At 59.4% G+C, this 26,416-nt stretch overlaps 1 protein-coding gene across 3 annotated transcripts in view; it reads right to left on the reverse strand.

Moving 5' to 3' along the window:
• Positions 1-463: 463 nt before the first annotated feature.
• The window catches only part of ARSG (arylsulfatase G), a 40,246-nt gene continuing 14,293 nt past the window's right edge, over positions 464-26,416 (reverse strand). For all 3 annotated transcript variants that reach the window (XM_075044232.1, XM_075044230.1, XM_075044231.1), the window contains exons 2-12: positions 18,873-19,648; positions 18,373-18,560; positions 17,419-17,466; positions 17,228-17,339; positions 16,789-16,926; positions 13,859-14,055; positions 13,135-13,215; positions 9,657-9,765; positions 4,967-5,087; positions 1,299-1,389; positions 464-987 (exon numbers count right to left, since the gene is read on the reverse strand). In XM_075044232.1, coding sequence (XP_074900333.1) covers positions 653-987; positions 1,299-1,389; positions 4,967-5,087; positions 9,657-9,765; positions 13,135-13,215; positions 13,859-14,055; positions 16,789-16,926; positions 17,228-17,339; positions 17,419-17,466; positions 18,373-18,560; positions 18,873-19,069 — 1,617 coding nt within the window. In that variant the 5' untranslated portion in view covers positions 19,070-19,648 and the 3' untranslated portion in view covers positions 464-652. The remainder of the gene's footprint in view (positions 988-1,298; positions 1,390-4,966; positions 5,088-9,656; positions 9,766-13,134; positions 13,216-13,858; positions 14,056-16,788; positions 16,927-17,227; positions 17,340-17,418; positions 17,467-18,372; positions 18,561-18,872; positions 19,649-26,416) is intronic.

Genomic DNA, 26,416 nt, shown 5'->3' on the forward strand with positions numbered 1-26,416 from the left:
CGCGAGGAGGGCAACAGTCGGGGAGAGCCCAGGACCCTCTTTCCTCAACAGACAGTTGGGTCTTTAATATAACTCTGTTAATAAACCTCACTCGGCGGCTGGTGGGGCAGGTGATCTGTTTCCCAGAGCGCTTACTTTGTGCCGGCTGGGAATTTTCTCTCTGGAGCCATGGACTTCTCAGCACCAGAAGGGACATTTGCTCGGAGGCTGTGGGCCCCGTCCTCCCCTGCCTCGTGCTCCCACCAGCCGCTCCTGCAAGGTTTATTTTAGAGGAAAGCCAAGTGAATTCCCCAGGGGAGTTCTCTCCCAAAGCCAGCTCTCACAGAAGGTAGTTTTAATCCAAGCCCTGGCTCTTTCTCAGCTAAAGAGCCCTACAAAAAGCCTGTCTCCTGCCATGTGCCCAGAGCCACCAGGTACGGCAGTGCCCTGCTTTGCCAGGGTGACAGTCCAGCTCTGCAGCAAAGGGGACCCTCCATGTGCTGACGCAGACCCACAACTAACTCACCTCCCGGCTTCATAGCACGGAGCAAACGGGACCGCCGCCTCCATCCCTCTCCTCCGTGGCCAACCTCCAGCCTGGAGCCAGCAACCCACAACAGTCACGTTCACAGAAACCAGACTCGGGAAAGGAGCAGCCTGAGCAATTATTTGCTTAAAGACAAAGCCGTGTTGCTCTTCTTTCCGTGCGACGGCCCGGCACGGCTGCGTGAGACCCGGGCGCTTGGCATCGGCAGGCCACGTGCTGCGCGTTGCAGCAGGGGGTCGCGGCCGGGTCTTTGGAATAATCTGCAACCGAGACGTTGTCTGTTGCAATGTCCTCCAGAGCTTGGGCGTAAGCCCTGCTGATTGCAGGTAGCACTGCCTGATACTCTCGGGATGCCACGTCCAAAGGCTCCTGCTCCTGGATATCACGAGCCAGATTGAAAATGAGGGGTGGCTGGTGATGCTCAGCTGGCCCGATGCTCCCATCGCAAGCCATCGCTCCTCCTAAGGAGGAAACAAGAGAAAAACACTGGAGTCCTAGACTGCGCAGGGATCACCTCTGTATTCCTCACCCAGTCCCACCATGTCCCAGCTTTGGAAGCATGGGTCCTGCTGCTAGTCTGAGAGTGCTTCTCAGGCCGACAACCCCGAGCTGGAAAGCCCATCACACAGACACAGAGGGGCACATACTTACTCCTCACTGGGTTTGCTCTTGCTTGAATTAATCTGAGCTGGTTTTTACCTCTATTTGCAGGGAACCAAAAAGTCCAGAAGTTTTTTCCCAGACTTTACCATCTCTAAAAGGGACACAGTACCTGTGGTGTAAAACGCCTTGTACTGAGCCAGCCGTAGCGTCTCTATCTCACCGTCCTTCCCAGCTGCCCCACTGTTGGGGTGCAGCAGAACCTGAAGGAAGAACAGAAAAGTGCCCGTCAGCCTGCTGCAGAGAAAACCGGCTCTGTGAGACCCCCTCCCTCCCCAGATGAGACCACATCCCACCCGTGCACACATTTAGAGGCACCATTTAGCCAACTCTGAGCAACCAACCGAGTTGTGCTTGCAGAAGGGTGGGCTGACAGCACAAGGGCACCGGGAAACACCAACATCTCTCTTGTGCCTTCCTGGTCCTGCACGCAGGACCTCCCCCGAATTTACCTCCCCAGACCAATTCTACTGCAAGAAAGGGATCGCGAAGGTGCAGGGGCTTTCAGCAGAGCAGGGCAGAATATTTCGGAGCCGGGACGGTCTCAGGGTCTCAGGTCACCCACCAGTGCCCCATGCCGACGAGACACCCATCTCCCTCGGTGCTCACGGCTCAGGCGAGTGGCAGGGACATCTAAGGGAGCCCAACCGTTGCCTGGGGCCAGCAGCAAGCCACAAGCTGAGGGTGAGCTCATGCGAAGCACGGGTAGGTGAGGAGCTGGAACATCATTCCCGGTCCGTCTCCATCGCTGACTCACCCCGCTGCGCGAGCGCTCCCTTCCCTAACAACAGCCGTCCCGGCACGGGGAATGGGGGTAAGAAGGGAAGGGTGGGTCGAATCTCTCCCTTTTCGGTATTTAGGACACTTGATCCGCACAGGAGGACTGCTTTGGCACACGGGAGCGAGAAGACAAGTGAGCTGGACGGTTCAGCGGGCTCATCTGTCAGATAATATCTGCCGTGGAGCCAATGTCTTCATTGAGGGATGAGTCACTCGAGGTTTCCTCCCCGGGAATTGAGTTTAAAAGTGATTCAAGAAATTTCCACTGTGCTAAAAATTAGAAACATCTGCTGAAGTTGTAGGCAGCTGCGGTGCCAAGTTTAGTAACAGCGTTCGCAGCTGATCGGCTTGGTAATGCCTTAGCAGGTGCCCGGCGCGGAGCCTTGCCCCGGCACGCAGCACCGCTGGGCATCGCGCTCAGTCACCCGGAGATGTCGATCCCGCACTGCCTAGTCCGGACACGGCCAGTTGGTAACTCATCCAAGAAACGCCAGGATTCAGGGTGGGGGGTGATTTCCAAATGTTCTCGGTTTCCCTTATTGCCCTCCATTGCGAGGTAAATTAAAAAAAAAAAAAAAAAATCGCCTTCTGGAATTTGGTTTAAAAATCATGTTTCAGTGAAAAAAATTAAGGGTGCCAAGTGGAAGAGGTGGTGTAGTGTAAGCTTGCTTCGAGGAGGAAACCTCTGCTACAGAGTGCCCTTATGCTGACACTCCTCAGTCAGAATAAAACAGCTCCAAAGCAGAAATCAGCAAATATTCAAGGGCCTGTGAAGCCAAGGTACCAGGAACTGAAGCAATTTGTCTGCTTCCAGCCTTAAAGCTTTGCCTACACCTTCAGCAGCACAGCTGGGATGCTGCCATCTCGGTGTAAAGGCACTCAAACCTCCCCTGCTACCAACAAGCACATTCCTAAACCTGCCTCGTAAAACCCCACGCTAAGAAAATCTATTATAATTTACTGCATAATTAAGGAGCTTGTTTCGATTGAGCCCTTTCAAGAAATATTCCCAGGTCTGCAAACCTCCTATTGATCTGTGACTTTGTTACTTTAATAAAAAAAAAAAAAAGGGGGGGGGAAGCCTTTTCTCCCCAGAAAACCCGTTGTCTGAACTCGGTGCTCTGGGCTGTTTGCACAAGCCAGCAAACACGCGGGGAGCCGGCGCACACCCCTCTGCCATTAAGCTAATGGAAAGAGCTTATTTGTCTGACACTTGTACCCTTGATACATCTTGTCGGATGTGTTTATTTTTACTGTAAATAGCCTTCGCTCGAAACAGGACCTTGGCATCGCCCCAGCGCCGGTGTCGAGCGAGCGGGCTGGGACGCCGAGCAAGGTTACCGCCGGCAGCTCGTGCCGGGGAGCCTCAGCCACCCAAAAAAATCCCGATTAGGAAAGCAGCTGTCGGTGGCGTGCGGAAACCGGGCGGCGGGGCGAGCAAAGGAACCGCTTTCGGGAGGATTTGTGTCAAGGAAAACCCTGTAACGTCAAAGGGGGGGGTTGCTAGCAGGAGATGAAAGGCAGAGAGCCAAGAGGGGAGGGAGCGGGGACACGCGCTTGCTCCCGATCATCCCGCGGGGCCGGAGCAGGCGGGTGCTGTGTGTGTCCCCCCAAGGTCACCCCATCCCCTGGGGATGCCACTTTGGCTTGCGGTGCCGGGATGGGGAGGAACAACCCGGCTGTGCCCCCCCCCCCCGGCTCCCAGCCCCACAGGGGTTAATTCATCCCTGATTGCAGCAAAACCCCCCAAAAAATAAGCACTGGGCTGGGGTGATGCTGGGGAAGCCCAGGGAGCTGGCGGTGCATCGCAGCTCAGGGCTTTATTCCTTGGTCTGGAATGGATTTTCATTCCAATTCCTCCACACAGGAATGGCTGGCGTGGGCTCGTGTCCCTCCACCGCGCCCTGACACCCAGCAAACCATCGCTCCCAACAAACCACCATTCCCAGCAAACCATCGCTCCCAGCAAACCACTGCTCCCACCAAACCATCGCTCCCAGCAAACCACCAGTCCCCCCTGTCCTGGCACCACGCGTGCAGGAGAAGAGGGTTAATCGCGAGGCGCACAGCGGAGCACGCTGGCTGCATCCCATCCGCTTCCCCGCTTTATCTCACGGTTCAGCAGAGGGTTCCATAAATACGAAGCAAATACCAAAACCCTGATGGACACAGAAAGCAAATCCAAGATCCCTGCTGGGAGCTGGCTTGTGGTCCTCACAGGAGGGTGGACTTTAAAGGCAAAATCGGGCTTTATCTGTGGGACTGGTATTAAAGCCACTTCTGGTTTTTTTCTTTTTCTTTTGGTTCTGCAAAAATCTTGTGCAACTCAGAAAAATGCATCGCCATACTGCTTGTTCTGCTAACTGTGTTTTTTAGGCTTAAAGGAGCTGTCAGCAGCTCCTATTGTATGGACAGAGAGCTGCAGGGTATGGGGTGGGCTGCCCCGCTTGAACATCACTAACAACGGGAACATTCCCCAGCCAGGGAGCTGGGAGAAGGAGGGTTTCATTATGTCTTGATCTGGCAAGATAAATAAAGCAGATACAACTAGGTCCGAGCCCCTGGGATCTTTTTCTTTCCCACACCGCTGTACCTTTTGCGATCGGAAAGGACACACGCCGTGTCGGGCAGGCAAGCCCAAGGATGCGCTGGGACGGCATCCCCCAGGATGGCGGGCACAGCCCTGCCGGCACACGGGAAGCACGCCAGGCTGCACACGTGGCCATTTTCACCTATAATCCCAGATTTATGAACAAAGCGTAAAACAAGCCTTCATTAATCCAAAAGCCCTTTTATCCCGGTACCCTGAGCCCAGCCTTGGTGCGGCACCCGGCCGTCTCCCGCTGTTCTCCTCCTCCGGGCTGGGGGGATGATGCTCCCGTGGGTGGGCACGTCGCCGTCTCTGAGTTTTTACACTCCCCACTTACCTGTTTTAGCTCAGAGGCGGTGGGACCTGCTGTCAGGAGGGGGATGTCACCAAGGGGGGTGGCTCTGCCTTACCTTGTGCCCCACATCCGACCACCCAAAGAGAACCGGGGACACGTCCAAACCGTCGAAGCGCCTGTTCGGGGGAAGCTCAGCCCCAGCCAGGGCCACCAGCGTAGGGAAGATGTCCAGGGTGCTGGGGAAAGAGGTGGCTTTCATCAGAGCAAGGAGCAAAGATCCCCGGAGGGTCCCCCCAACCCTACCCGCACCCCACAGCCCCCTCGCCCGGGGGGGTTATTCGCTGCACCGATGGCAGGGGATTGCCTTGGGGTGAGGGCAGCCGCTTCCCAGCACCCATCCCAACAGCCGAGCTCTGCAGGAAAGGTTAAAACCGGCTTCAAGCAGCGACTCGGCCCCGGCAAGCCCTCGCTTCCCATCCCCGGCGCCGGCGGCTCGCCAGGAGCTGCGGGTTCAGCCAGGATCCGCAGCTCCCGCGCCCGGCAAATCCCGCACCCGCAGAGCAGGGAGACGGTGGGGAACGGGGCAGCCCCCTCCCACCCTCCTGTCCCCCCCCACCCGGGAAAAGCAGCGGGTCACCCTCCGGAGAAAGTGCTAGCACAGGGATTTTTTTTACGCCAGTGACAGCAGATCCCGTCGCCCCAGGAAAATGTGGTCTCGCTTTTGCACGGTGCAGCACGAGCCGTCGCAGCCAGAATGGAAAATGAGAGCGGTGCTATTTTGTGCGCTCCCACCAAAACGCCCGTCAGCATTTCCACCGTAAACCTCTCGGGTTTTTCAGGGGCCTCAGCCGCGAAAGAGCGCTCAGGGCTCGTCCTGGGTCGCTTCCCGGTGCGGAGGGACGCAGGGAAGGAGCGGGTGACCCGACGTCCCTCCGGCTCCGTCGGGATGCAGAGAGGGAGAGTCTCTGCTTTCCCACCTGCTACCCCAGGGCCAGAGCTCGGCCGCGGCGATTCCCAACCCGCCGGCACATCCCTGCGGTGCGGAGGGACCACGGGTCCCGCAAAGTCATTGCTGGGGTGGGACGGGGATCACCCTGCCCTGCTGCCAGCCCCTTGCGCACCCCGGGGATGGGCTTCCCCCTCCACCGGCCATTTTGCCCCGTGGGGTCCAGGCTCGACTCCGGCGGGACGGGGACACTCGCAGCCCCCACGTCTGACGCTCGCCCCCCACATCCCACTCCTGCGAGGCACAAGTGTCCGTGGGTGTCCCCCCCTCCGCCACCACCGAGCGCATCCCTCCCTCTCGCTGACGCGGCGGCAGGGTGACCCCCCCCAACTCTAAAAGGAGCCATCCCGCTCCAAGGGTGTCCCACAGCCCCCGGGGACAGCGGGACCTCGGTGTGGCCAAGTGACACATCACAGTGGTCCGTGTCCCCCCCCGGGGATGAGGCCGTGGTACAGGAGCTGATGAGCCGGGGCTGAGCCACCGGTGCTGAGCATCCGATGAGGACTCAGCCCGGTTCCCTCCGGCTGCAAAACCCTGGTCCCAGCAGCTCGGGGTGGGTAGGGGGGTCAGTTGGGGCAAGGAAATTGCTGGAGGAGGTGAAAACACCAGGTGCCCCAATTTGGGGGGGCACCGGGGGTCCCGTCGCCGCGTTTCTCCTGCTTGGTACGCGATGGCGGCTGCGTGAGCAGAGAGAGAAAAAAGCCCAGGGCTTAAGGGCCCCCGGTGCTCCCATTCAACAAGTTTTAATTTAGCTGCTAAGAGACAGAGAGAACAAATAAGAACAAACACTGCTGAGAGGCAGCCCCGGTACGGCACGCTCGCGGAGACGGCCCCAGCGGCCAGGCGAGCCGGGAGGCGCCGAAAAAAATTCTGGCTCCCCGCTGCACCCAAGGCAAGGCACATCCCTCGCACGCACCTCGCTGAGGTCAGCCCGGGTCCACCCGAAATGGGAGCCCGGGGCAAGCCCCGGTCAGCGTGCTTCTGGTCCCATGGGTGCTCAGCACCCTCAGGATCCGGCCCCCAGCACGGCGCGTGCGGCAGCTTGCGTGGTTGCACCAAGCGGCCCCGACCCAGCGGATGGGACCGCTGGAAACCATCACCGAGGTGGGAGGACGACACGATTGAGGGCAGAGGCGGCCGTGAGCAGATGCCACCCACGGAAAAAGGCGTGAAAAAAATAGGATTTTGGTCAAAGTTGGCATCGAAGCAAAAGCCCTGCCAGCAGGCACATCCTGGAAGCCAAGCTGGGGAAGCCACGCTTGCAGAAAAAGGGCAAGCCACGCTGTCAACCCCCTGCCTGCCGCCCGAGGATCTGCGCCGGCCATGAGCATCCCGGGCACGACGGCGGCGGGGAGTGCTGCCCTGGCCCGGCGATGATGGGGTGCAGGCAGCTGAACCAGCTCTTCCCACACCCCAGCCGGCTTGCCCAATCTGCCCAGCCCCGTGACGCCGGCACAGCCGGGATGGTGCAATTTGCTTCTTCACCACCACGCTGACCTATTTCTTTTGTGCCCTACTTTGGGTTGGGGCAGGGAAGGGCAGAAGCCCAGCGGGTGGCTCCGACAATTAAATGTAATTAAGAAAAGCCGACAAGGCAGTTTTCTTCAAAAACCAGCGTGCAGGTGCAGGTCCACGGCGATGCATCAGCATTTCTCTGCTGGCTTCAGCTTCCCCGGCCCCCGGGGAACGCTCACCCCCGCTCACCCCTCCACTCCCTGCACCAGGGAGGACGCAAAGCCAAGCGATGCCGGGACGAGGCAAGACGCAGGCTCTTCTCCCAAGCTGGATGGCAAAGGCTGTCAACATTTTCATAACCTGAGGGGCAGGAGGAGGCTCATGTAGGTGGTTAATGCTTGCCCTCACTCAGCCCCTGCCCTTCCCGGAGGACCCCACCGGATTGAGGTCCCTTCTCTTCTGCAGAGGTTTCCCAGCCACATCTGCACACAGATTTCATTCCCTCCCCAGCTTCTTGGTCTTCCCCATCAGCTGGCGGGGACAAGTCTTCGACCACCCTATTTCATGAGGGCAGCAAGAAGCCAGCCCAGCACACGCTTGTCCTTCGAGCGATGTCTCCAAGGATGACTCTGGGTGTAAAGCAAATCCTCCTGACCCGAGGGACCGTGAGCAGTGAGCAGCCCATGCCCTCTGCATCCCGTTACATCCCTCCACATCCCTCCACATCCCTCCGCATCCCTCCGCATCCCCTGCCCAAAAGCTCAGAGCACGGCCGGGGCCACAGCGGTGATGCCTTTCTGAGCATGAGCCACCACATACGTCCCCCGTGCTGGCTCCGCGCTGCCTCCCAAACAGCGGGTTGACTTTTTCTGATGCCGAAGCATCACCCTGTGCTAGCCGGGCATCATCCTGCACCAGCCGGGCATGGCCCCGTGGCAATGCTGGGCTGTGCTGGGGAGGACACTGGGAGTACTGTGACTCCCGGGGAGCTGCAGAACCGCTTCCCGAGCGCCCAGCATGCAGCACAGCCCACGCCGCCGGCTTTCTACATTTCCAGCTGTCCAACCTGCTGGATTGGAGCTGGGAAATGCAGGAGATAAGGTCCTCAAGGAGATAAACGGGATGGCTGGGTTTGGCTGGAGGGCTGCAGGGTGCACAGTGGGGCGAGGGTGGTGGGATGGGGCAACGGGGACGGGCACCGATCCTGCGCGGCGCTGCCCCGGCTGCCCGAGCGGGCATGGGTTGGCGGCTCTGCCCCATGTCCCAGTGGTCGGTCCATCACCCAGCCGTGGAGGGGAAGGGTTTGGAGGTGAAACCCAAGGGGTGCTGCATGCACCCCATCCCCTCCGCCAGACGTCAGGGCCCCAGCTCATGCCTTGAAACTCCCCCCCCCACCCCGCTTGCAAAAATCCAGCTCCCAGAGCTGCCCTCAGGCCACGTAAGGAGCTCCAGCTTATCTCACGGATCTCAGAAACACCCAATGCCTCCCCAGGGCTCACCAGTCAGGACCTGCTTCCAGCAGCTGGGACATTCCCAACACCCAGCAACTCCCCCCCCACCTCCCCCGGTCCCCACCACCCTGACCTCCACCATCCCACCGTGTGCTTCAAGGGACGGAAGGAGACGGAGCATCCCACCCCGCTGCCCCCAACCCAGGCTGTGCCCCCTCCGCTGCATTTGTTGCAAAGGAGGGCTGTCCAGAAGGGTGCAATTGCTGCAAGGGAGAGCTGCGGTTGCCGCATGCAGCGGCGCGATTGCCGCATGCAGAGGTGCAATATTGCTGCAGTAAGGACCCCTCCAAGCCATCCTCCGGAGCGCAGAGCTCCCCGGCGAGGAGGAGGATCCCTTCCCCTCCGCTTTCTCCGGAAAGAGCAAAAGTCGCTCGCTACACCCCAGCCCGGCCGCATCCTGCGCTGATTGCAAGCACCGTCTCTCCGGCCAGCTTTTCCCACAACCGCACCCTCCTCCACAGAAAGCCATTCACAAGCCACAAAGCCTAAGCCTGCTTCTTGGTGGAGAGAGAGAACATCGTCATCTTTTAATTATCGGGAGGCACTCAGCCACCGCGGCCAGGAGGCACACGGAGCCCCGGCGGCTGCTAACGCCAATCCACCAGCCTCACAAAAAGCCCTTTCAACAACTCTTTGCTGAAGCATTAAGTCTTACGGACTTGGGAGAGGACAAAAGTAGAGGCTGGCACATGGCAGGCAATAACCGGCACGGGCAGCCGCTGCTGCCAAAATCCAGCTCGTCACCTGAGTCCCGACGCGGGGACGGTGGGTCTTTCCGAAAAGGGGGGAAAGGGGCTGCCCTGCTCCCCGATGCGATCCGGCCAGGCTCCTACCTGAGCAGAGCGTGGCTCGTCCGCTTGGCAGGAATGCGGCCGGGCCAGTACACCAGTGCCGGCACCCGGTGCCCTCCTTCCCAGGTCGTTTGCTTCGCCGAGCTCCCGCCTGCAAGAGAGAAGGGCAGCGCTCAGCATCCTGCTGCCCGGGAGCTCTGCGTCCATGGGAAAACCTCCTGACCCCCGAGTTTCCCTGGGAAAGGAACGACTCGGAGGCGGAGGTGGAGTAAATGACCCCAAAGGAGGATGATTTCGCTGCAGAGGGAGCTGGGGCAGAGGCGGGAGAAGAGTTACAGGAGTTTTTTAAAAGAAATAGGGAAAGGGAAAAGAAAGGGGGCTCAGTTTGGCACGGCTTTGTGTTTCTCCTCTGCTCCAGCGAGCAGAGAAACGCAACCGGCTGCCAGAGCCGCCGCATTTCCTTCCACTTTTGATGTCAGATGAGAATATGGAGCAGGTGGGTGAATTAGGAATTTATGCCAGGGGCTGCCAACGGCCCGTGCAAGCGGGCTGCTGCCCTCTGTGTGGTAAAGCACCGACAGCCCCCCAGCCCGCTGGAAATCAGCTTCATTAAAAATACCACCCTGCTGATAACCCTCCTGCCGGCTAATTAACCTGTTCAGTTGTTTCCCTGACATCACCCAAAACGTCCCTGCTCTGCCCTTGGGTTTGAGATGCACGGCATGGAGAAGCTGCTCGGTCCCTTCCTCCGCCTGGGATGCCGAGCGCTGAAATGGGGGTGCTGAGCAACAAAATGGGGATGCCGAGCAAGAAAACGGGGGTGCCCAGCACCGAAATGGGAGTACTGAGCATCAAAACGGGTGGAAGGGTGTTGGAAAGCCTCTGCTTTGGCTGCTAGCCCAAAGGGCCCCAGGCAGCTGCGGGGGGGGAAAGGGGCTGGGAATGGGGCAAACAGAGAATCCCAACCCAATTCACCAAGCAAACTTCCCAGGCGCAGCCTTTGTCCGCTCGTCTTTCAGCGTCCGCATGGCAACCGCATTCGCCCAAAGCCATTTCCTCCGGACAGAGCCAAGAGAGAGGCGACGGCACGGCCAACCCGTGCTGCTCCGTGTCCCTGTGCCGGTCCCCATCCCAGCCCCGGCCTCTTCGGGAGTCACCGCCTGATGCTCCGGGCATCTGGGCTGATCCTGCTCTCCCCAGGGATGCTGCCAGACCCACGCAGGCAGAGCGGAGGAGGACACGTGTGGCGCAAATGCCACGGTGCCGGCAGCCAGAGGAATAGTCCAGGAAAAAGGTTTCTGACCCCGCTGCCCGTCCTGCCGGCACGGGCCAGGCACATCCCCATTCTCTCCCACTCCTGACCCCGACTCTTGGCGTTTCCCCCCAGTGAACATCTCTTTGGGGCCTGAAGCGGTGGGACACAGCCGGCACCAGGGTCTTTTGTGGCTATTGGAAATGTAACAGCGCTTCCCGCACACATCACTTACGGCTTAAGCACGGTGCCTCCCCTGCCTTCAGACACCCTAGGAAACTATAGCAATTATAGCAATTAATATCAATCCCCCTCTCTGCACATATATTAAATAACTCACCCTCCCGGGAAGGCAGCTGCCTTTCAAGGGCTTTTCCATGCATGGTCGGGGGGTCTCCAGGAGGACACGGGCTGGATATTTCCCTCCAGCCACCCGAGTACCTCTGGCTGGGCAGGACACCACAGCTGCCCGTCAACGAGCTCACATTAGCACTTTGGGCAGTAAACAGGGCTGAAACACCCCAAACCCAAGCAGGGATTTTTCTCCAGAGCAGGGATGATGCAGCCCCGCTGCTGTGGGGACCGTGGAGACCGCGGCTTTCCAGGAAAGCTGAACTGAATATTCCCACGCTGGGATGAAAACCCTGGTTCACCTCCTGCCACACACAGCAGGTCCTCAGCACGGGGACACTGGGTCTGGAGCCTCCCAAACCTGCCTCAAAACACAGCCAGCATCGCATCCCTGAAACTCGCATCTCCATCCTGGCATCCCCCCCTTGCTGGGCTTTTGGCCCCGAGGTGGGAGATGGGTTTTTGGGGCAGGCTGGGGGCTGCGGGAAGCTGCCCAACCAGAGAAGTGGGGCAGAACACAGGGACGTGCTGCTCTCTGCCAGTGAGGACCGACTCCAGTGACTACCCGAAATCAATGGAAAACATCCCTGGAATTTGGGTTGGACCCTAAAAGGAAACGCCAAGCTATGCGAAACATATAGAGTCCGGAGCAGCCCGTCCTCCCCTGCCCTCCTCCTCCTCAAAGGGCTTTTCCCCACTGGGGAATGATGCCCCAGGATCAGGATGGGATGGCCGAGCATCCCACCCACCCAGCACCCACGGAGGCAGGTGTTTGCAGCATTAGACCAGCCGGCAGCAGACGGTAACGCCGGGCCGGCTTTCAAAACATCCGTGCAACAATCAGCTGAAGGGATTTCAGAAGTCATCCGTCCCGGTTGGTATTTCCAGCCAGCTCCTAGAGCCCTGCCAGCCCGATCTCCTCCCCAACCTCCCGCGATAGCCGGGGCTTGGGGTGTTTTCTCCGGGCAGCGAGAGGTTGGAAAGGGGCTGTGTTTTCCTAGCTTTGTTCCCAAACGCTGGACTGCCTGTACCATCTGCTCCGGCTTGTGACCGTCGGTTGCTCAAGAGCAACCCAGGTCGTCAGCAGGGTTTGTTTACTAAAAAAAAAAAAAAAAAAAAATAAATTAAGGTTACGATTTCATCCCGGGGCAAGCCAAAGGAAGGGCTCTGGGAATGGGAAAGCGAGCCAGCCCGGTGGCAAAGTTTGCCCAGGGAAGCGGCCACGGTTGCATCGCCTGGGTGTCAGGAAGCGGAGGAGGAAAAAGGCCCTGCTGCCCGCGGCCCCTCCGCCACCGCTCCCTGCCCGCTGACCCCGAGCAAAGAGAATTACCGAGCCCGGCGCGCGTTTACACTGCGTAATACAAGCAGAAGTGGGAAACGCCTGACTCATGCATGCTTCTGGCCGCTCTGGCTGAAATAAACCCACCAAGCAGATGGCTTGGCCGGAAAAGGAGGAAAGGCAGGGGAAAAAAAAAAAAAAAAGAAAAACACACCAAAACGGTGGAGAGAAAGAAAAGCAAAGTCTTGCGGCACTGGGAGGGCTGCCGGGTTGCTCTCCTCTGGGTGGGATGGGGCTGGGGGCTGCGAGACCCTGCCGGAGCCGACGGCCCCGGTGTTTGGGTGGTGAGAGCATCCCGTCTCCAAAACCAGCAGCCACCCGCCTCCAGCTCTGGGGTAACAGGGACCGGAGGGGCCCCAGCTCCCCCCCCCCAGCAGCAGTTTTAGGGGAAAACCTGACTGCTTGAAAGAAAAAAATTATTCTGGAGTGTCTTCAAGGCAGCAGCCAGCAGAAAGGCGGCGGGGGGGGGGGGCATGAAATGCTCCCCATATCCCCACCAGTGGGCAATGAAGGGCTTCGTGGAGCAGCCCCCCAGCCCCCCTGGGGACAGGGAGCCCCCCACCAGGCTGCCAGGTTACCTCGTCGCCTCTGCCAGGCCCCCACGAACGGCCCCAGGCGTCCGGCCAGCTCGCACTTCTGTGCCCAGGGGCCGTTGTCACCTGCAAGAGAAAGAAACGTCCCCATGAGTGACACTGGGACCAGTGGGGCTGGGAGGGGACACCTCCGCACTGGGGGGGTGGGCAAGGAGAAGGGACCCCTCCATCCTTCCTTCCCATCCCTGCGATGCGTTCCTACGTTAGCGAGAGCAGTGGGTTTATTTATTTTTATTTCTAAAAGTTTATTTTTAAGGGCTGGGGCTGCCCGAGTCCTGGGTGAGGGGCTGGAGCAGAGCTGGGGTGCGGGGGGGGGGGGTGACTGCCACCAGCTTCAGGCGTTAATGAGCAGCGGAGCGGTTCCTGTCATCGGGAGCAAGACATCCTCATTAGGGAGGCTGCTCAGCGAGAGCGGATTTGGGCTTCTTAATGAACGAGGATTTGCAGTTTAATTAGGCACGGCCCTGCCGGTTCAGCCTTGCAGCCGAAGGCGGGGGGTGGCAGGGTGGGCACCCGGCTGAGCGGCCGCAGAAGACCGGGACCCCCGTTCCCGGGATGTGACGGCCCCGCTCAGCCTGATGGGCTCCGCATCCACAGAGCAGCCGGGAGCGTCCTCCTGCTCCCCGTGACCCACGCACATCCCTGGGGCTGGTACCGGCTCCGCCGCCGGCATCGCCCCCAGCCACCGCAGCCGCTTTTCCTGCCGTACCTGCGAACCACAGGAGCGTGTTGCCTTTTCCGTGGCTGTCAGCGACCTGCTTTATCCGTCCCACCAAAGCATCCATCTCGCTCAGGGAGGCTCCGTAGATGCCCCTGCCCGAGGCGGGGGGCGGCAGCGGGGGTACCCCCAGCGGGACGTGCATATGGGCCAGCGCCAGGTAGAGGAAAAAGGGGCGTCCGCTGCCGCTGTGCGAGGAAGACGGGGAGCACGTTTAGCCGGGTCGACGAAGGGGAAAGTGGCGGCAGGAGGTCACCGAGGTGGTGGCACTGCCAAGCCTGGGGACACAGACCGGTGGCCCTTTCTCCCGGGAGCCCTGCAGCCACCCCTGCCTCCGCCGCAGATCCCGGGGGGGGGAAAAAACCGCCCTGCGTGCATCAGCCGGCTGCAAACCCTCCGAGCATCCGCTCCCCTTGCAGGGGAGATGCTTGGTGCAGCGTGACCCACTTCTCCCCTGCTCCTGGCTTAAACCTCTCCCCGTTGTCCGCTGTCCTCCCATTTGGGATGCGCTTCCTCCATCTCCCGGTGTCCCACGTGCCAGCCGCCAGCCAAACGCCCCGCGTCGGCGCACCCCTGGCACCCACCCGCCTCCCTCCCTTCTCTCACGGGGCTCATTTTGGCCCTTCCTCCCCCTCCCCAGCAAGCGCTTGAGCCCCGACAGTGATTTTTAGCAGCGGACGAGCAGCAGAAAGACGCCCACGCCGACCCCGAGCGCGGCCTCGGCGCTGCCGAGCAGCCCCGGACAGGGAACGCGGCACGTTCACTCACTGTGCGCTGTCCCACTGCCTGTTTGCTTTTAAATCATCAGAGGACACGTCCTGTTTTCTTGTTTACAGCTATATTTATCTCCTCCAACGAGGCCTGCTCTTCCTCAGGGACCTCCAAGGGGAAGGGTGGGATGGTGAGCGGCGGGGAGGGACCGGATCCCGGGGACGTGTCCCAGCCCGCGCACGCGCCCGGCTCCGGCCACCCCATCGCTGCCTCCAGAAAACTTTTGGGGCCCCTCCGACGTGCGTTTCGGCATTTCCTTCCTTCACCCGTCACCCACCTGGGGATGGGAAATGAGTAAATCCCATCCCACCCGGAGCTGCCGCATCCTTCCCCAAGCGGCGCTGGAGCCCCACGAAGGGTTGCGTGTGTGTCCCCCCCCAGGTACCCTGCCCAGCCCCTACAAAATGCTGGGGGTCAGGGGGTGCTGATGCATCCCTTGCAAATCGCTGCTGCAAAAGGCTGCGTGCCACCTTTCCCCTCGGGATGCCAGAGACCCTGGAGCAGGGAAAGCTGCTTCTCCTGGCTCACATCCCACCCAGGAGCACCGGGTGGGCTCCAGTGTCCAAATGGACTCACGACCACGGCGTTCAGCTGAACACCGCGCTTGATTTTAGCATCGACGTTTCAGAATTCTCCCGAAAATTGAGCAAACATTTAATCAATAACTTAAGACAAATAGCCCTGACTTTTGCTCCCATGTTCACTGTGCTCTAAGTGTCCCGGACAGAGCCGAGTCTCACCGCCACGAATTGCTCAACCTTGACATGACTGGTTAAAAAAACACCGAGATGACAAATCCGGTGTTCTTTTGTTGCCCCGTAATGAATGAGTCAGGCAGAGGAAAACTGGAATAAGCCATCAAAGAGAAGGAGAGAAAAGGCAGGCACCTGCTTAATCCTGTTCTCCATGAACGCAGATAACCCCAAAATACTATTGGGAGTTTAAAGGTTTTTCTTATTAACCTGGAGCTCACCTGCTTGGTTTTACAGCCTAACAGCATCCTCGGAGCCCGGAGAAGGAGGGTAGCTGCCCGGGTACCCTCCAGCCCCATTACAGGCACACGTACCGACCGCGCATCCCGACCACACTGCGGCCGAATCTTGCTACCCAAAGGGGATAAACTATAGATATTGTGCGAGCAAAACGGTACCCAGGCTTATAAGCAGCCATTTCCCCACAGGCTGCTCCCTGCCCAGCCCCTCGTTTGCCCCCGTTACACAAACCTTTCCCCAAGCCCGCCCGCAGGACCCCCGCGCCGTGGCCCCTTCCCCGGGTCTGTGTTATCCCTGGATGCAGGCGCGGGATGGGCTCGGACAGGGCTGCCCGGCAGCGCTTCCCTTCCTCGCGCTGCAGGGAGGCATTTTGCAAAGTCACAGCTCATAATCCGCCGATAATAGGGATTAAAATTACACAACCCGTCAGCAGGGCTTTGGGGTCGTCATCTCAGACGAGCTGCTTTGCTCCTCGGGGAAGAGCATGCCCGGGCTCCTCGTGTCCCTGCGCGGCTGGGGAAGGCAGACCCTGAAGCCCAGGGATCCCAGAGCACTTTATCCCCAAAATGGCTCAAACTTCACATACGGGGGTGAGTTTGAGCACCTCTGGGTGCTGTTCTGGTCCCGCCGCCAGATCTGCCGTGGGCGCCCATTCAGCGCCCGCTCCCGCACCCCCAACCCACAGAGGCACCTCCACCGCCCGGCAGAGCCACCCCGCCGCCACCTCTCCCCGTGCCACCGCAAAGACAGAGGGATGGAGGACAGACGGACGGCGGCGTTTCCCTCCTTCCCTCCCATCCCTGCTAGCCAGGATCTCTTTGCTCGTTACCCCCAGGAAGGAGGCAGAGCCCAGCTCAGAGGCTTTGACCTTCCTTGTAAATGGTGGTTTTAAACATACACACAACCCGTTTAGAGGAGACGCACCAGAAGTCTTCCAGGGTGAGCCCTGCAGGACACCGGTGACAACCTCGGTGGCTTCTCCCTCCTCCAGCGGGCTGGGAAGCCGAGCCACGGAGACCCCAAATCTGCTCCCCAAGAACCGTGGGGCAACACCCGATCCCCCCCCCCAGCATCACACCAACATGATGCAGAAGATGCTTGCAGTGACCCACGAGCTCTCCCGGCGAAGGGGATGGCGGAGGGGGGGTGACATCTCACCTCGCCCGCTGGATGAACCGCGCTGCTTCTTCCACGTAGCGCGCTGCCAGGCTGCTGAGGTTGACGGGCTGTTGGATGATGGTGACGTTCTCCAAGAGAGGAAGGGCGATCTCCGTGTAACACTCCTTCCTCGCCACCCTGCTGGGAAGAAGCCACCCCACGCTCGTCACTGGAGCGGGGACCAGTGTTGGAACAGGCACAGAGCCCGGCTGTTCTGGTTTTGCAGAAAGGCAGAGCTGAGGCAAGAGAGCAGAAAGGGGATGATGCTCTGAGGACCGACCTGCACCCTGCTGCAGGATGCATGGGGGGGAAAAAAACGGGTGCGCAGAGCATAAGGGGAGAAAACCGCAGCAAAGGGCAGCTCTCAGAGCTGGGGACACCCGTGCAAATACCCACCTCCCAGCGCCGGCACTCGAACCCCCCCAACGCGTCCCCGTACCTGGCAGCCACGCCGTGCCGCGGGCAGGGCGGGCAGGGCGGCAGGTTGTAGCCGGGGGTGTCCGTGCAGCCCATGTCGTGGCTGTAGGGGATCCCGAAATAGTAGTCGAAACCTAAGGGGCAAGCGAGGGTGATGGTGGGGGCGAGTCGACCGCGGGATGCTCGGCTCGTCCCTGCCGGCGCAGCCCTTACCGCGGAAGGTGGGGTGATGGGGGCCGTGGTGTCCCAGGTGCCACTTGCCTGCGTGGAAGCCACAGAACATCATTTCAGAGGTTAACACAGCTACGGCCACCGCCAGCCATCACCCACGAGGTGCTCGCAGTGCTGGGGGCTTTAATCTAGCAAGAAGAAAGGCTCCTTGTTTGTGCTGGCTGCGTTTCAAGAACGCTTTTTTTTTTTTTTCCCTTTTGCAGAAACTCAGAAAAAAAATGCATAAGGTATCTCGTGCCTGTGCAAATCGACCGCTTCCAGCCTTAAAAGGCTCTTTCATGCATTTGCGTTCAGAGGAGACGACTTTCTAACCCCTCCCAAACAACCAGCTTCATCCTCTGACCTCCGGCATGTGCTTGTACCCATCCGAGAACTGCAAAAACTAGGGGGGAAAGGAGAAACCAAGGGCTTTTCTGCCAGTGCAACGTGCACAAACAAGCAACGGGAGCTGTAGGTGCAAAGGGCTCACTACCAGCTGGGGCTCACGCAGGCTGGGGGGACCCACGGTTTTGGGGGGGTGCCCAAAACCACGGGGCCAGCGGCACCGACCGCGCTGGCACCGCGCTGCCAGCCGGCACTGCTGGTATCGCACTGGTGCGGGATGCGGGACGGCGGAGCTGCTGTGCACAGTCATGTTTGCTAAGGAAAACCTGGCACGTTCCTTGCGAGGTGAAGCAATTAGAGCTTAAATGGAGAACCGGAGCAGGCCTGAATTTCAGGCGATATCGTATGGTTGAAAATGAAGATTTTAAGCTCGGGGTTGCAAAAGCCGAGCGGGATGTGAAAAACCTCTCCCACGTGATCCTTTAGACTTTAATCGCCAGCGTTTCACCTAACCACCTGCAGCACCTCCTCTGCAAGGGACGGACACGGGCTTCGTCCCCCCCCACTGCCACCTCCCCACCCTGGACCCCCCCTCGGCGTGGCAGGCGTTACCTATAGCCCCTGTGCTGTACCCAGCCTCCCGCAGGACCTCGGCCAGGGTGGTCTCATTCAGGGGGAGGCCGCCGACCGACGTGACGGCGAAGTTGTGGGTCACCCCATTGCGTGCGCCGAGACGCCCCGTGAGCAGAGAGGCACGGGATGGGGAGCAAGTGGACGCAGCCGAGTGGAAATCCACGAACCTAGAAAATGAAAGGACCCTTCGCTCGCAAGCCCCTGAGTGGTCGAACGCTGCCCCATCCCTGCTCCCTTGCACGTGCCCCCCTCTGCCCCAGGGATGAGGGTCTGAAGCGGGGGATGAAGCTCACAGTCCCACTGGGAATGGATGGACTTGCACCCCAAAGTACCGGGCTCTGGCCACCCTCCCCATGCTTCCAAAACCACGTCAATGAAACCCCTTTGCCTGCCAGTCCCACGGAGGAAATTCCCCTTTGCTGTGGAACAGAGTAACCAGGGATGCTTGGAGAGACCCAGGGAGGGGGGACAGCCGTTACCTTGTCCCTTCGGCAGCCAACTCATCCAAATGCGGGGTCTCCTTCGTCTCTGCCCAGTTGGCCCCCAGATCCCCCCAGCCCACATCATCCGCCAGGATGACAATGAAGTTGGGCTGCCCGTACGTCGCGCGGGGAGCCGACAGCCCTGCCAGCGTCGCGGCGAGCACCAGCAGCGCCCGCGGAGAGGGCGTCCCCATGATGCCACACGTCCCCTCCGACCCGCGCCGGGGTACCGGCGGCTTCTTCTTCCCCAAACCCCCTCCGCTGGGTCCCCACGGGTGCAGTCGAGTTCTCCACGGGCCCTCGCAGCGATGCAAACGTCCCCTCCTTAGCTGCTCCTGCGGGGCCGGGTCGGGGGGTCCAGGTTTGCTCCCTTAGCTACCGACCGAGCTGCAGCGTCTCCTCCGTCTTTCGCACCCAACTGATATTCCTGAAATCAGCGCCAGCAAAGGTGTTATTCTTAGAAGTCAAAAACACCCTTTGAAGTCACTGTCACCCTATTTTTAACTTTCCTTCCTTCCTGGTAAATATCTAATTAGACACCAAACCAAAGCGGTATTTTTCCCTCCAGAAGTGTGCTCGGTCTGTGGCAGCAGCTTCTCTCCCCTCACCGCAGCCGGGGGATGTTCGCGTCCGACAAACGTCTCTTTCCCTGCAGACCGTGCTCTTCGGCTCGCCGAAGCATCGGCCTCCCTTGCTTCAGGGAGAGAAATAACTGCCGTGGCTCTGCCGGTGACTGTCAGTCTGTCCTTCACCTTGCGCAGCTACAGCATCCCCTGCGCAAAAGAAACAAGACACAACCGTGACCTGCCGGAGCTCTCCTGCATCCCAGCCCCGGGGGGCAGAATGCCTTATCCAGACACCGAGACTTTGCCTTTGAAGTTGTATTTCTTGCTGCCTGGCTCACAGTGGCTCAACTGGAAAGGTCTGGAAATGACGAGTGCCCCTTTCCCGTATCCATCGCTCGGGCTGGGATGGTTTCCCACGGGATGCTCTCATCCCCGGGGAGCAGCGCTGATCCCTCCCGGCTTGCCAAGGGCTCTCGCCCTCCCACCCAAGCACTGCAGGGTGCACAGCATTTGGAGGAGGGGGGGAACATGCAGGGCCTTGCCTTCATTTGTTACAGCTGACAAGATTCTAAAGCTCATTTCTGAAATTTAGTTCACGCTGCCCCACTCCTGCTGGTGGGTCAGAACAGGCAGCGCAGCCCGTGCGGGCAGCAGCCCCGCTGCCGGCCATCGGGCACCGGGAGAGAGCCATTCCCAGAGGCAAGAATGCGGGAATTCAGGCAAAGCCAGAAGGCAATAAAACCCAGAAACATCTAGGCTTACAGGGTTAAGCACCGCACTTGAAATCTGGGGGTTGATACACCTGCTTAGGGCAGGATTTGGCCACCAGTGGTGGAGAGGTTCAAGGACAAATACCCCAAAGACTGATGGTGGGGAGGGAGCCACGAAACACAATGTCTTGAGCACAAAGTTATGGCCAAAGCAGAGATTTGCCAAAACCCCGCTGAGCCCTGCGTGAGGAGCTCTGCGCTGGCTGTGGGGATTGCACGGGGACTTGTGCCGAGGTGGGGACGGCCAGGAGACCAGCGGGACCCAGCTGGGACCAGTGCTGCGGCTGATGTCCCCAGTTGGTGCCAGCAACCTTGGGGGAGGAATGTGCCATGGAAGACACAGCTCCCATGGGATGGTCAACACAGCTGAGAAGGACAATATCCACAAAGACAAACCAGGAGGGTGAGGACAGAAGGCAATACTGGAAAACAAAAGAGGAGAAGGAGGCAGGAGGAGGCAGGAGAGGGAATACGATGAGCCCCATCTGTAGGCCAAGAGGCTTGTAGCTGGCAAAGCAAATTATTCCCAGGTTTTGCCGTTCACATCTTTAAAAGCTTTGGGCTGTCACTCAGATCAGCAGCTCCAGGACTGTCAGCGTAGCACTGCAGTGATCAGGGATGTGACTCCATTCATAATTCATAGCCCAGAGTGTCAATTTATAAACTTCCATCCAAGGGCCTCAAAGCTCTCGGCACGTTAATTAACGGGGGCGGGATGCGGTGGGGCGGTGGGCTGAGCCGCGGGAGGGGGCTGAGCCGCGGGAGAGGCTGCGCAGCTCTGCCTGAACAAAGCGCGTGAGCCCAGCTCCCGTTCTGCACCCCAACTGCAAACCCACAGCTCATCCCTCAACTGCCAAACAGCAGGAACAATCGAGATTAGGTATCTGGACATCTCTGACGGTGGCTAAGTCGCCCTTATTTTCCCATAAATAATTCCCTTTGCAATTTCTTTGGAAAACCCCTGGGGTTTCTTTGGGGAAGGGGGCGTGAAAGGAGCAGCTCTGCTTCAGTCCAACACCTCCACGCAGGGACTGAGCCCAGTTGGACTGAGGAAAGCACGGACTCGAGCCACCAGCTTCACGGGAACAGCATGGATTAACCCAGGCACGGCCGAGGACGACCTCAGCCCCATCTCGGGTCTCCGGCCAGGGCTCTCTGCAGGGCAATGGAGCAGGAGATTGCCCAGCACTGGAACTGGTTTGGGGAGAAAAATAAAGGGACAACGTTCAGCTGAGCCTCACGTAACCATCCCAGCTGAGCCGTGCCTAAGACGGGTAGTGCTCACACTTTCCAGGAAGCCACACCACATAATCCTACCCTCCGGCACCTTCGCTGGCACACAGCAGCTCCTGGGCCCCTTTACCAGGCTGAGCACGGTCCCTGCGCCGAATCCCAGCCTCTCCGAGCATCCTCCACGCAGCGCCGTGCCGGACCCCGTCCCATCCCTGGGGGGTGGCGGCCCTGCACCATGCAACCTGCGCTGGGGACCCCCCCAATCGGCACCTGCAGCCGCCCAGAAAAAACGAGCAAAACCCAAGGGAGCCAAACCCACGTTCACCCACAAACCTCTGTCCTTCCCATTTACTTTGGGGAGGGACACCAGGATGACACAGCTAACAAAAACAATCAAAACCATTTTCAAAGGACACTCTCTTCTCTCTAAATTACAAGTCATCCGGGGCTGAAATTTATGCATTAGCATCAGATGAAACTTCTTGATCTCTGATGCTCAGAGGCCACTTGAAAGAGAGGTGGAACATGCCCGTGGAAAGCGGGACGCGCCGGCGCGGCTCGTGCCAAGCTCCTGCAGAACCGTCCTCATCCACAGCACATCCAAACCCCGGCAGAGCACGAGGCCGTCCCTTGGCATCAACTCCAGCGCGCTCTCCTCCGAGCTCCTTGGCAGAGGGGCCTCTCCGACCTGTCTTATCTCGAACTCCTGGGCGAGCCCAGGCTGTGCCGGCTCTGCCCCGGCGGCACGCCGCGCACGTCCTCCGGCAGTGCCAGGGCGGTTGTGGGGAGCCTCCCTGGGACGAACCCCAGTTCGTCAGCAGCATCTCTGTTCCCTTATGGCTTTGCTACAACCGGACCCATGCGGAGCTGAAGGAACCATCTTTTAGCTATTTTTGCAAAAAAAAAAAAAAAAGTGACTCAGCAGAGATTCCCCCAGGCTGACTAGGGTGGGAACACGGTTGTTGCTGTTGCGGCACCTCACTTTGTGCCAAGCAGGAAAAACTGCACGAGTGGTTACGGTTCGATGAGCTACCTGGGCAGAATCACACCCGAGAACCAAGGCCTCCAGGTAACCGGCACTGGCACCGCGCTCCTCGCCACACGGTGCTGGGCTGCGAGCGCCGGCATCGCTCCGACGGGATGCTGTGCGCTTGGGTTTCACAGCACGCACCTCGTACCAGGGAAGAATTAAACAAATAAAGTGCATTTTTGCAAGCCAGAAGAGGCGGTTCACGGAAAGACAAGGGAGAAGTCAAAACCAGATAAACCAGTTTAGAAAGGCCCCAAAGCCTCTCCAACCAGTGCTGCTCAGGACACCCTGGGGCTGGCCCCAGGAGATGCCTCCTCGGTTTGGGGATGCCACCGCCGGCTGTACCACCACTGAGCCGCCGCGGTCACCCGCCCAGCGCTGGGAGTATCTGTCATGTATTTATTACACATTAACCAGAAGTTTACAAATCTTGGGGCCAGCACGATCATTTTCACATTTTTCACATTCTTTCACATTTTCACGCCTGCCTGGAGAGCAAAGCAGCAGCCGGAGCCCAGAAAAACCTGCCGCCCTTTGAAGCACACCCAGCTGGGCCGGCTGCACCGAGCCGTCCCCTGCCAGCACCCGGGGCTCGCACCCCACCCGGGGCATCGCGGCTCTGATTTCCAGCGGCCCCCGCTCTCCTGCCGAAAGCCCCAGCAGGCATCCCCATCCCAGCAGGCATCCCCATCCCAGCTGCGAGGAGCAGGGAGATAAGGACGCAGCGGGGGATGAGAAATTCAAACCGAAGCGGGCACCCGCTGTTAGCCCAGGACCACCCCGGGGGCTCCCAGCATCGCCCCTCGTGCCAGCCGGGGTCGGGGAAACTGAGGCAGGCAAGCAGAAGCTGACCCCACGGCTGCCGAGCGATGTAAAATGGGGACGTGCCCCCACGGCGTGGCTCACGGCGCTGACCCCGAGCCCACCGAGGGATGGACAGCCGCAGCCTGGAGGGGATGGATGGTGGCACATCCCGGCAGGGACAGCCAGGCTTTCAGGGAGGAGAAGAAAAAAATAAAAATCTGTGTTTTGTTTGCAAATTAACCACGCACGGATTTTATTTTTTATTTGAGCACAGCCAAGGGCAGCAGGTGCCTCGTGAGGGGTTTCTCCGTGGGGCAGAGGGTACAGCAGCTCTGTGCCTGCCCCGTTAGGCCTTCTCGGTCCCGGCATGTTTACTAGCAAAGCTCTGTTCCCGGTACGACTGTCCCGACAATGCTCTGAACAGAGTCAAGACTTTATTCCAGGAAAAGGTTTTCTAACTGAAATAGTTTATACTAGTTCCCCTAACAGAATAAGCAGCACCGACAAAAACATACTTCTGCAGATTTACTAGGATCTCTGCCAGCTCCTGAGACAGGAGAATGTTTTTCACCCATCTAACTGCTAGGTCTTTCAGAGAAAACATTACACATGCCGAGCAGGGCTGGGCGAACCCGAGCAGAATAAATGAACTGGAAGTCCCTGACCCATCCGGCCAGCAGAAAGCAGGGGCCCACGCTCCCTTTCTGCTCGCAGCCTGCCCTGTTTTCCAGCTCCCGGCTGATTTATGCCCACTGACGGGATGCTTGCTCTCCTTCGCTATGGTTTACAGAACCTCAAACACCGGCCACGCACCCGGGGTGACAGCGGCGCAGAAGTCCCTGGGAAGATGGAGAAGCCGCTGCCAGGCACGGGACGGACCCGCATTGGATGTGCCGGGGCAAAGCGTCCCGGCAAGACACGGCCAAGCCCTCTCCGAGGCCGGGCTGCAGCAGGGGAAATCCCCCCAAAGTGGGGGAACGACATGGGGGAAAAAGCATTTCACAGTAGAGCTGCGAAGCCCTGGGCCGGAGAGGCTGCAGCCCCCAGCCCTCAGCCCCGTCCCTCTCATGGGGCCCTTCCAGCCCCCATTGCTCCCCAAAGCCTTATTGCACTTGGAAAACCCAAAGGAAAGGAATGAGAAGGTGAAGTAGAGACAGATGCAAAGTACTGACAAGAAATACCAAGGAGTAAATCGCCTTTGTTTTTTCATGCCAAAGATATTTGCATTCTTATTTCTCCCCTGGAGGCACAAATCTCTTTTGTTGTCCCATAACCACTTGCACTATCGCTGCCAGGAAGAATTACAGCTCGGGGAGGGTGACCCATTCTCAAGAAAAAGCTTGTGTAACGGGATAGAGGCCAGACAAGGTGGTCGCCCTTTACCAGTACCCCCGAAAGGCAGAACCCCTTGGAGGAGAGGGTTTCCTGCAGGATGGGGCCATACGAGGCTCCCCAAGGATACACAAGGCGCAGACCCCATCGCTCCCCATGGCCCAGCGCCTGGATTTAACCTTCTTTAGGATGGGACTGTGAGGGGTGAAGCGGCCGAAACCTCCCTGCGAGGGCAAGAGCATCAGCAGCTTGCTGGAGGCAGCGGTCATTGGACCAGCATTGCCACGAGAAATCAGTGGCAGCTTTCTCGAAGTTACCGAGCGAAAGCAATAGTTCATTTGCCTCATTTGTCAGAAGTCTGCAGAACTTTGCCCTCGCTGCCTGCACCATCCCACTACCAACTCCCACTGTGACAAAAAAAAGAAATAAAAAGAAAACCCAGAGAAAGGGGCTCCTGCCAAATCGAACGCAGCAGCCTGTGCTGGTGGGTGAGGCGCTGAGGCAACATTTTAACCTGGGTAGTTTTTCCAGGGGTATGAACCAGAATCGCCAGGTTCCACTTTAACCCAGCAAACTGCGGTGGGGTCCTGGGCCAGCACGGGAGGGCAGGCGAGGAGGGGTCTGGTCACCACTCTGAGCCCTGTGCTATGACCTGTGGGCAAAAGTCACTCGCCCACAAGCCCCGAGGAACGGTGCGAGGTTCCAAAACCTCCCCGGCAGCGTCCGTCCGCGCCCAGCGCATTGAGGCCAGCGCTCGGACGCGGCGGTAGCAGTGACTGTGGCACAGCGAGCCGGGAAACGCAGCGCTGTCGGTTTTGTCCTCTTTTTTACTGATTTCGGGGAAATTCATGGGAAACCCTAAAGCGTCCATCGCTTTAGCTCTATCCTGCTTTGGTGGGCATTGCTGGGAAGGACCACTGCCCCGTGCTCTGATCCCCCCCTTCTCCCTTCCTCCCGCATCCATATAGGTGGTGAGTCAGTCTCGCCTGCATCCCGTTTGACTCACAAGCTGCTACTTTTGAAGTTCCCTACATGAAGGAGATGTTTCCCCCTAAAAACGCAACACGCGCTGCCCGCAACGCCGGCATCCTCAGAAACGGCGCGCGAGGCTTCGCCGTGCGCTCAGCCCCGTCCCGCTGCTGCTCCTGTCCCGTACCCAACACCTCGTCCGGCAAACGGGACGGCGGCTGGCGGCTCTGCTGCGAGCCCGAATCCGGGATGCTCCCGCTGCTGCATCATCCCACTGCATGCGGGGCGAGAAAGGGAGGTTAGGCGGCCGAATCCCAAAAAGGCCGGAAAGCGCACGGGGCTAACCCATCGCTCGCATCCCAACTTCATCCCACCACTTCATCCCTTTGCCATAAGGAGATCCCAGGCCTTTTTTTCTGCAAACAAAGGGCGCGAAACTTCGGCACCGAACCGGAGCGGGCTCGGAGAGCGGGAAGGAGAAAAGGGGGGGGATTTTGGGGGATACCCAAACCGGCTCTCGGTGCTTTTCACCAAAAAACCGGCTCCCGGTGCTTCTCACAGAAGGCAGCACCGGCACTACGGGCTGCCCCACGGCTCCGTGCTCGGGCCGAACCGGCGGCGACCTGCCGTGCCCGGCTCCGCTCCAGCCCCGGCCGCCCACCCCCCCCGCGGCGGGGCTCGCAACGCTTACCGGGGAATGAGAAAGCAAAGCCCGGACCGCTCCGGCAGGTGCCGGCCCGGGGCGGGGGGGGTTGGAAAAAAAAAAAAAAAATTAAAAAATGGGAATGGGGGGGTGGAGAAAGAGGTGGGCAGCCCCCCCCCCCCCCCCAGCGCCGC

The sequence above is a fragment of the Buteo buteo genome, chromosome 13 (assembly GCF_964188355.1).
Source record: "Buteo buteo chromosome 13, bButBut1.hap1.1, whole genome shotgun sequence".
Classification (NCBI taxonomy): domain Eukaryota; kingdom Metazoa; phylum Chordata; class Aves; order Accipitriformes; family Accipitridae; genus Buteo; species Buteo buteo.